The 9,729-nt window shown below is 46.2% G+C and overlaps 1 protein-coding gene across 1 annotated transcript; it reads left to right on the top strand.

The window, feature by feature from the left end:
- Nucleotides 1-6,668: 6,668 nt before the first annotated feature.
- HSBP1L1 (heat shock factor binding protein 1 like 1) lies at nucleotides 6,669-9,729 on the top strand. Its single transcript, XM_081252605.1, has 3 exons — nucleotides 6,669-6,958; nucleotides 7,946-8,012; nucleotides 9,010-9,729. Exons 1-3 carry the CDS (start codon nucleotides 6,908-6,910, stop codon nucleotides 9,117-9,119), a joined length of 228 nt encoding a protein of 75 aa, XP_081108731.1. The 5' UTR covers nucleotides 6,669-6,907; the 3' UTR covers nucleotides 9,120-9,729.

Here is a 9,729-nt window from a genome sequence, read left to right on the forward strand (position 1 = left end):
AGCTCATGCACGTGTTTCCTTGAGGTCCCTCATTGAGACTGTGATGTGATATTCCCTGGCAGTCCAGTGGTTAGGACTCAGCGCTTTCACTACGGGGGGGGGGGCGGAGGGCGGGGGGTGCCTGGGTTTGATCCCTGGTTGGGGAACCAGATCCCACAAGCCACGTGGTGTGGCAGAAAATAAACAGAAGATTGCGACGTGATAAAATTGTTTACCTGGAAAAGAAGCAACTTCATTTTTAACGCAGACTTTGGATTTTCTTTTCTTCCCAAGGCAACTGTGGGCCACGGACAGGTGCCCACTGAGAGGCTCAGAAGTACCTGTGAATGCTAACATGGGGCGGGGGGTGCCAAGAGCCAGCCCTCAGCCCCAGAGTTTCTACCTCTGAGGGGCTGACAGCAAGACACTGATTTTCCTTAAGTGGAAAAAGCAGAGCTGATTTTATTTTTACTCGGCAAAGAAAGCTACTTCTTCCTTGTGTGTTTTCCTTGGGGTGGCCTTTGAGAGGAGTTGCTGGCGTGGTGGGAACACCAACACTGGCACTGACCAATGCAGAATAAAAACCAGATGCTGGGCTGGTCAGAGCAAGAGTTGGGGCAACCTTGGAAGTAAGTATTAAAAAGCTTTTAAAGAAGTTTATAGGTTGGAGAGGATTCTGGGGTGATGGCAGAGCAAGAAGCCCCGGGAATGGCCCCCAACCTGGACCACAACTGCAGGGACAGAATCTGTCTGATGTAACTAATTTGGAATCCGGAGCTGGTGAAGGCTTGCAAGTTCCAGGGGAAGCACTGGATGGTTACTGCAGTCAGTTGTGGTGACTTTCAGGTCTTAGCATGCAGCACCTACCCGTCCCACCCTTAGCCACATGGCAGGAGGCCATACGTGTGTTCCTGGAGCAGCTTGCAGAAACCAGCGTGGACCAAAAGGACCTTGTCCTCCAATATCAGGAATCTGTGCTCTGATGCTGCTTCTGATGGCAGAGATGCAGCCAAAGAGGTAGATGGCCATTGTTGTCACACTTCCCCACTTGTTGCAAACCCCTCCCTGACCAAGTGGATTTCAAGGGCGAGTGCCCCCTTTATCCCCCTTTGTTTTTCTCTCTTCCCCCTTTTCAAGCCAGACATTAAAGACTAGGGCATTGAAAAACAATTGCATATAGGAGAAAATTAGAAAGTGAGTGCACATGCCCAAGGAAAGGCTCAGGAAAGACCTGAGCAGACATTAAGTTTCCACCTCAGGCTGAGCCTCAGCTCAGACAACCTACAACAAGCAAAGAACAAAAACAATAACAAAAAGCATCAGACCTTGAGGAAGGGGGAGAATCTGATTTCCAGAGTTACCACATTATTGGATTCAAATGTCCAATTTTCAGCAGCAACAGAATAAAAATCACAAGGCATACAAAGAAACAGGAGAGTATGACCTGTTCAAAGGGAACAATTAATTAATAGACACTGGCCCTAAAGAAGACCTGATGACAGATCTACTCGATGAAGACTTTAAAACAACTGCCTTAAAGATGCTCAAAGAACTAAAGGAACAGAGAACGTTGAGAAAGCAATGTATGAGCAAAGTGGAACTATCAGTAACGAGGGAGAAAACCTAAAAGAAACCAAAAAGAAATTCTGGAGCTGAAAAGTACAATAGCTGCAATGAAAAATTCACTAGAGAAACCAAAGGCAGATTTGAGCAGGCAGGAGAAAGAATCTTTGGAAAATCTATCTTATTTCAAGTTCTAAACAGCTGCAGTAAGACATTGGTCTATGTCCAAATTTGAGAAAATGAAGACCCTTTCTGCCTTTTGGGAGGTTTAAGCCAGTTCCTCCTTTTCTGTTTTCCTCAATCTGTTCATTCTGCAGTTTTGACCGCTTGTTCACACACCGAAACCACTGGAGGGCTTTAAAACCACAAATGCCAAGGCGTCCAGAGTGCTGACAAATGTTACGTGGCTCTATCGTGCAGCCAGGTCTGAGAGCCACTGTTTTAAAATTCACAACTAGTACAGGAAGTCCTCATGACTCAGGATAATTGCTTCTGGGAAAGGCCACTTACTGTAAATGGGGCCAGAATTGCATAATAAATACTTAGTGCGTTAAAAAATAGTTAATTATGTTGCATTAAAAATAAAAGTTAAAATTATGAAAACATTGCAACAATTTTAGAACCAATAAAAGGAAGCAAAAAATTCTATGCTCAAATCTATATCCAAATCAGTACCCTGAAAGAACCCTTCTTTTCTTACAGAATTATTATTATTATTATTATTTTGGTGCCAAAACCCGGGATTGAACCAGGTTCTTACGGAATTTTTAAGTGAGAATTTCAAACATACACAAAAGTAGAGATTGTAGCATGGTGAATTCCATGTACCCATCACCCAGCGTCAATAACTATCAAAAAGCTCTTTTAATGAATATAAAATAGAAACAGCACAGTCTAATCAGCAGCATTCCTCCCTTTCTTGGCAATAATGGTGCATCCTAAAATCAGCAGCATCTTAGATTTAAGGCCTTAGAAATGAAGCCATTCACATGGAATCAAAGGGGCATCTGGGCACTTCCACTGGCATTCACGCTTCACGGGATAGAACTTCCTCTTATGTTCGGTCACCCTATAATCTCATCTATCAAAGTTAAAATGGTACTTTTCTAATTTAAAGTTTTGTTTCATATGTAGCTGCTGCTCTTGTGGTCTGTGTCTTTGATTCCATTATGTTCTTCTTACCTAGACTCTATTTTCCTCCCCAAACTACCTTTGCACCATTAAAAACATCATCTAATTTCTGCAGCTTCACAGCACACTTGAATACTCTCCTGTTGTAGATTTGCAAGATGAATTGCATTCGAGAATTTTTCCCCTGAACCTAGTTCCTGAAATTTAATATCCTTAACAAAATGAATTTTTGTTGAGTGATTCTCGCTTCCATATTAGTGATTTTGTCCCCCATGGATGCAGAACTAAGAATTTGATCCCTAATTAGGCAGCATAGGTGAAAAACCATTCGGGTGCTAGATGTAGAATGACAGATTCTGTTTCTCCATTAGAGATTGGGTTCTCAGGGTTATCAGAGAATGTCTGAGTAGGTTTCCACTGGACCACAGAGATTACAGTTGAGAAAGATAGACACATACTAAAAAACGCAAAGAGGTAGGGAAAGAGAGTCACAGGTTTCCTAGCTCCTGGAATTCTTTGTTCAAGTCCCTGTTTTCACTTCTTTGGGGTTTATACCCACGAGTGGAATTGATTCATATGGTAACTGTATGTTTGATTTCTTGAGGAATTGCTGTAGCATCCTGATTCCCGCTCTTAGGGAGCCCGCCAGGCTTCAGCCTCAGGTGTTCCCGAGGCTGTGCCTCCCCAAGGGTGGACCCGGGCCATCTCCACCAGATCCACCTGGGGAGACCCCTGTCATCCACCCCTACCCCTACCCACTCTGGGCGAGGGCCTGGGGCTTTGTTTCCACAGGAGAATCCACCTCCCCAGTGGCCCGCTGTGCACATCTGATGCTAGTCGCCCTGGTCGGGCTGTTCTGGAAGCTTGAAGTGAAAGAACCTCAGGCCAGGCGGTGGCCACACAGAGAGGCCCCTCCAGGGAGGGGGCAGCACTCACGGCTCTTCTTAGCATCTTGCCCCACAGAACAGTGGCAAGACGGCCATGCGTTTAAAAGTTATTGTATTTCTCCAAAGAAGACATGCAGATGGCCAACAGGCACGTGAAAAGATGCTCAACATTGTTAATTATTAGAGAAATGCAAGTCAAAACCACAATGAGGTATCACCTCACACTGTCTACAAGTAATAAATGCTGGAGAAGGTGTGGAGAAAAGGGAACCCCCCTACACTGTTGGTGGGAACGTAAATGAGTGCAGCCACGATGATAAACAGTATGGAGGTTCCTTAAAAAAAAAAAAAACTGAAAATAGATCCAGCAATCCCACTCCTGGGCATATATCCAGAAAAGATGAAAACTCTAATTTGAAAAGATACAGGCACACCCATGTTCATAACAGCACTATTTACAATAGCCAAGACATGGAAACAACCTAAGTGTCCATCAACAGATGACTGGTTTAAGAAAATGTGAGATCTATATAGAGAGATATAGATATACAGAGGTATAGATACTCAGCCATAAAAAGAATGAAATATTGCCATTTGCAGCAACATGGATGGAACTAGAGATTATTATACTGAGTGAAGTAAGTCAGAGAAAGACAAATATTATATGCCATCACTTATATGTGGAATCTAAAAAATAATACAAATGAATGTATATACAAAACAGAAACAGACTCACAGACATATAAGACAAACGTATGGTTACCAAAGGGGAAAGGGAAGGAGGGATAAATTAGGAGTATGGGATTAACAGATACCACAATATATAAAATAGATAAGCAACAAGGATTCACTGTATAACACAGGGAACTGTATTCAGTATCTTGAATAACCGATAATGAAAAGGAATCTGAATATAGATCTAGATCTAGGATAGAGATAGAGGTAGATATCTGAAGTGTTTTGCTGTACACCTGAAAACTAACGCGATATTGTATACTTCAACTATACTTCAATAAGAAAGTTACAATTTTAACAACCCTACTGAGATGTAATTCACATATATATGAGATACAATCCACCCATTTAAAGTATACAATTCAATGATTTTTAATATATTCACAGGGTTGTGCAACCGTCGCCACGATTTGACCTTAAATATTTATTTATTTATTTTGGCTGAGCCAAGTCTTAGTTGTGGCACGCGGGATCTTTAGTTGCGGCCTGCGGACTTCTTAGTTGCAGCATGCGGGATCCAGTTCCCCAACCAGGGATTGAACCTGGGCCTCCTGCAGTGGAAGCACAGAGTCTTACCCACTGGACCACCAAGGAAGTCCCCCCATGATTTGATCTTAGAATATTTTTGCCCCCAAGAAGAAACCCCTTAACTATGGCACAGTCTCTCCCCTTCCCCCTCAACTTCCTGTCTCCATGGATTTGCCAATCTGGACACGTCACGTGAGTGGAATCCAACCATGTGTCCTCTTGTGATCGACTTCTCTCACTGAACATCACGTTCCCAAGGTTCATCCATGTTGTGTCATGTGTCAGGGCTTCATTCCTTCTTATGCCTGAATTATATTCCATCGAGAGGAGGGACCACATTCTGTTCATCCATTCATCTGCTGATGGACATCTGGGTTGTTTCTACCTTTTGACTATTGTTAATGATGCTGCTGTAGACTTTTGTGTACACGTGTTTGTGTGGACATATGCCGTCATTTCCCTTGGGTACACACCTAGAGGTAGAACTGAGACTCTATGGTAACTTCACGTTTAAGTTTTTATGGACCTGCCAGACGAGCTGCACGACTTTACATTCCCACCAGCGTGTGACGTTCCAACTTTGCCACACCCTCGCCCACACTTGTTATTGTCTCTCTTTTTTTTTTTGCAGTACGTGGGCCTCTCACTGTTGTGGCCTCTCCTGTTGTGGAGAACAGGCTCCGGATGCGCAGGCTCAGCAGCCATGGCTCACGGGCCCAGCCGCTCCGCGGCATGTGGGATCTTCCCGGACCGGGGCACGAACCCGTGTCCCCTGCATCGCCAGGCAGACTCTCAACCACTGCGCCACCAGGGAAGCCCTGTTATTGTCTCTTTTGATTTTAGCCATCACAGTGCGTGTGAAGTGGATCTTGTGACGGTTTTGATTTGCATTCTCCTGATGACTAAGGATGTTGGGTTTCTCTGCATGCAAAGCTGTGTTTCACACACATTCAACAACCAGGTGTCCCCACGTAGTCACTTGGCTGGGCTCCCGGGATGTTGGCAGGACCCAGACAGACACAGCCCTGCCCCACAGAGGGGTACAGACATGTAAACAAAGCAGGTACTTGCTAAGAACAGGGTCCTGGGACATCACCCATAAAGTGCCCCATGAGCCACAATCCAGACAGGCCTAAAGGGCACCAGAGGGAGGGAAAGTCACAGTGAGGTCTTCCTTCCAGATCATCGATAAAATCAGAGCAGAGATGCGAGTGTTGTCAGCCTGTTGGAGTTGGTCACAGAACATAACTATTCTTTTTTTTTTAACCATGCAGCGTGCTGCTTGTGGGATCTGAATTCTCCCAACTGGGGACTGAACCTGGGCCTTTGGCAGGGAGAGCTTGGAGTCCTAACCACTGGACCGTCAGGGGAGTCCCAGAGCATGAATATTCTTAATCTTAAAGTTGACAGCAGACATGGCAGGGATCCAGAGGGATGGCCGAGCCTCCTGGATGATGACAGGTCCCAGGACCGCGGTGCGAACTTGGGCTGTGTGGTGACTGCAGCCAGATTCCATCCCCACCCCTGCCTCCAGGATCTCCCATTAGACAGGTGACAACCTTGCAAAAGCACGACGGGACACAGGGGAAGGGCGAGTGCTAGGGGTTGGCAAGGCCGGGGAGCCGGTGTCTCCTGGGTGCAGAACTTGGTCTGGAAAGCTTAGGAAGTTGGGCGGGGGGGGGGGGCGGTTTGCACAACGGTGTGAAGGTACCTAACGCCACCGCACTGCGCCCTGAAACGAGAATGGCAACTTGTGGGTTGTGTGTTCTTTGCCACAATGATAATGAAAAGGTCGTGCTCACTCTGGGCTCTGACGCAATGAAAACAAAGCCAACAGCGTAGCTGGGATCGGCTGGTCCGGCGAGGTCCCGCCCCGCGCAGACGGCCACCTGAGCCCCGCTACGGCCTCACCTCCGTGCCCGGCTGCTCGGCCCGGTTCGGGCGCACAGCCCGGGCCGCGTGGGTGGATCCACGGCCATCGCCGCGGGAGCCGGGGGCGGCGGAGCGGAGCCGACAGGGCCACCGGCCCCGGGACCAGCCGACCCACCTGGACACCCCGCACCCCGGACCCGGGGGACTCCCCCATGGCCGCGCGGGGCCCCGAAGCCCCCAGCGGGCGCGCGCTGCGGGACGCGGTGAGTCGGACCCCGCGCGCGCCAAGCTTCGCTCCCGGGCTGGACACCCTCCCCTCCCCCTCCCCTCCCCTCCCCCTCCCCTCCCCCTGCCCCTCCCCTTCCTTCTCCCCTTCCTTCTCCCCTCCCCCTCCCCTCCCCCTCCTTCTCCCCCTCCCCCCTCCCACCCCGCCCAGCGCCGGGAGGCCCGCGGTCCTGCTTCCCGTTCGCTGAAGGAGCCGCAGCGCCGGAGAGGAGACACCCAGTGATCAGGACTGAGCAGTTTGCCTTGTTAAACAGAATTGGTTAGCTGTGCACACTCGAATCCACGTTTTCCTGGCCTGATTGAAGGGAAGAGCTCCTGACAGAGGGCCTTCTTCATACGTAAAAGCAGGCTCCGGGTGGAGATCCGCCTCCACATCCTGGGCTCTAAAAGGGAGATAATACACGGGTGCCAGGAGTGACCGGTGTCGTAGATGGTATGAGATTTCAAGCTGTAAACTGTAAGGCGCCTTGCAATACCGCCTGCTGTCAGTCACCACAGATGACGTATCCGTATGGCCTGGTAGACAATTTCTGCAACCGCAACCCCAGCTAATAAATACCCACAAGTGTAGGCGAGCCAAGAGGCCCACGGTGGGTGTGTCTGGTGATTGTCTCAGGCCTTCTTAAGAAGTCTTTGAGGAGCCCAAGGTTAATAAGATTTTCTCCTACGTTATCTTCTAGATGTCTGATAGTTTATTGCTTATATTTAAGTGTATGATCATTTTGAGTTAATTTTTGTGAATGGTGTGAGGTAAAGGTCGGGCCTGCTTATTTAGTGAGTTATGCATTTGGCTAGCACTGTTCCAGTGCTGTTGGTTGAATAGATCTTCCTTACCCTTTGAGTGGGAAAGCCTTAACACCTTGTCAGGAATCAACTAATTGTATATATAGATGGCTCTCTTCCATGGTGCTTAGAATGCTCTGCATCACAAGTAAATATATATTCACTTGTGGTTCATTTTTCAGGCAGAAAATCTATTTCAGGAACTTCAAGAACACTTTCAAGCTCTGACTGCAACGTTAAACCTCAGAAATATCCTTTTCTATCTCATAACAAATACTGCAATGCTTTTGGACTATTGAACTGTCATGGACTATCTTGTTGTTTTCTGCTATTAGTGGATAATTGTTGACCTAAGACTTCCTGATGTTTGTATCTGTGCCTTTACATGGCATCCTGATGTATTAATTACCGCTCACAGGTGATTACTTCCGGCTTGACCAGCAATACAGGGCACTTCATGAGGCAAGGATAAAACACAAGGACACGCCTACAGTACACACGACCCAGTGGGGCTTTCCAGCAAGCTCTAAATAAATCTGGTCAGTCTGCTCAATAGCATTTATACTCCCCCAAACAGTCAGAGCCCTGCACATGTACTGGTTAGGTCTCCAACGTAGGGTACGCTATCTGGCTCTCCTGACCTTGTTTTGTTTTGTAACTTCTGCAGCTCGCCGTTTGGTAAGCCACGGATTCAAACAGAGTTAGGTGGAATGTTTGTTTCCGGTTTAAGAAAATCCAGAAAAGGGGACACTTGCCCTAAGACTCGCCCAAGTGAACTCACTTCACACAATTAAACTCCTGCCTTAAAATGTGTGCAAATTGTTTGCAGAGAGATCCTGTAGATGGGCTCCCACAGGGAAAAGGAGATTCCGAAACAGGATAAAATTAAACAGTAGGAAAGTTTATTTTAAACACAGTTAATTTTCATTGTATTTACATACTTATTAGAGTTTGGTTCAAACATAGTTAAACATACCAGACAACCTCATATGCCCGAATCCATGTCCACGGAAAGGGAGCCAAGGTTTCAGAACTGGGCAAAGATTAAAGGCACGTACAAACCCTCGGGGATGTGATTCATGTGCACTGACTTAAGGTGTTAGTACACGTCTGCTGCCTTTGATTCCCTCATTTTAGATGCACCACAGGGCATTTTTATCAGCCCTGGTGATGCAGTTTACGTGGAGGCTTTGAGGGACCTGGGTAGGTGCCCATATTCCATGTGCTGTTCTCCTTAACCTTGTACTGGAAGAAATGGGAGGTCGCATTGAAGACTTGCAGAAGAATGTGAACGACTTGATGGTGCAAGCTGGGATTGAAAGTTCTGCTCAAGAGCAAATGGCGAGGCCGTATTAAGGCACTAAGATGTTCACCATCTACATATCTTCTGCTTTCGTCTTGAAGCATTCAAGCCCATATTTGTTCACTAAGGGAGCTACTGCTTCTGCACTACATGAAAACCCTTCAGGAATAATAAAAAAAGTCGCAAATGCTCTTTTCTAAATAAAACAGAAACACTCTTTGTCATTGTTCCTTAAAAAGTGCGCATTTTAAAGGAAAACTATTATTTAAAACTTGGATTTTGTTAAAGTACTTTTCACCCTCACCCCTCAAATTAGTTTTCAATCAAAACACAAGTCACAATGAATGAGTGCTTGGGGATGACAACTAGTGGCTTCTGTTTGAGACATTCATGGCAGGATTTAAAGAAGACACACGTGCATTACCTTCTCACCCCATTTCATGAGTGGTTCCTGAGGATCCCACCCCGCCCCCCAGAATGCAAATATTTCTTTTACAGTGGAATTTTGCATTTCATCTTTTTTTTTTTACTATTTTATTTTTAATTTTTAGTCTCAGTTTTATTTTTTAATTGAAGCTTTTATTGTAGTTGACGTACAATAGTATATAAGTTACAGGTGTACAATGTAGTGATTCACAATTTTTAAATGTTATACTCCATTTA

Source organism: Mesoplodon bidens, assembly GCF_964165515.1.
Source record: "Mesoplodon bidens genome assembly, chromosome: 13".
NCBI lineage: Eukaryota > Metazoa > Chordata > Mammalia > Artiodactyla > Ziphiidae > Mesoplodon > Mesoplodon bidens.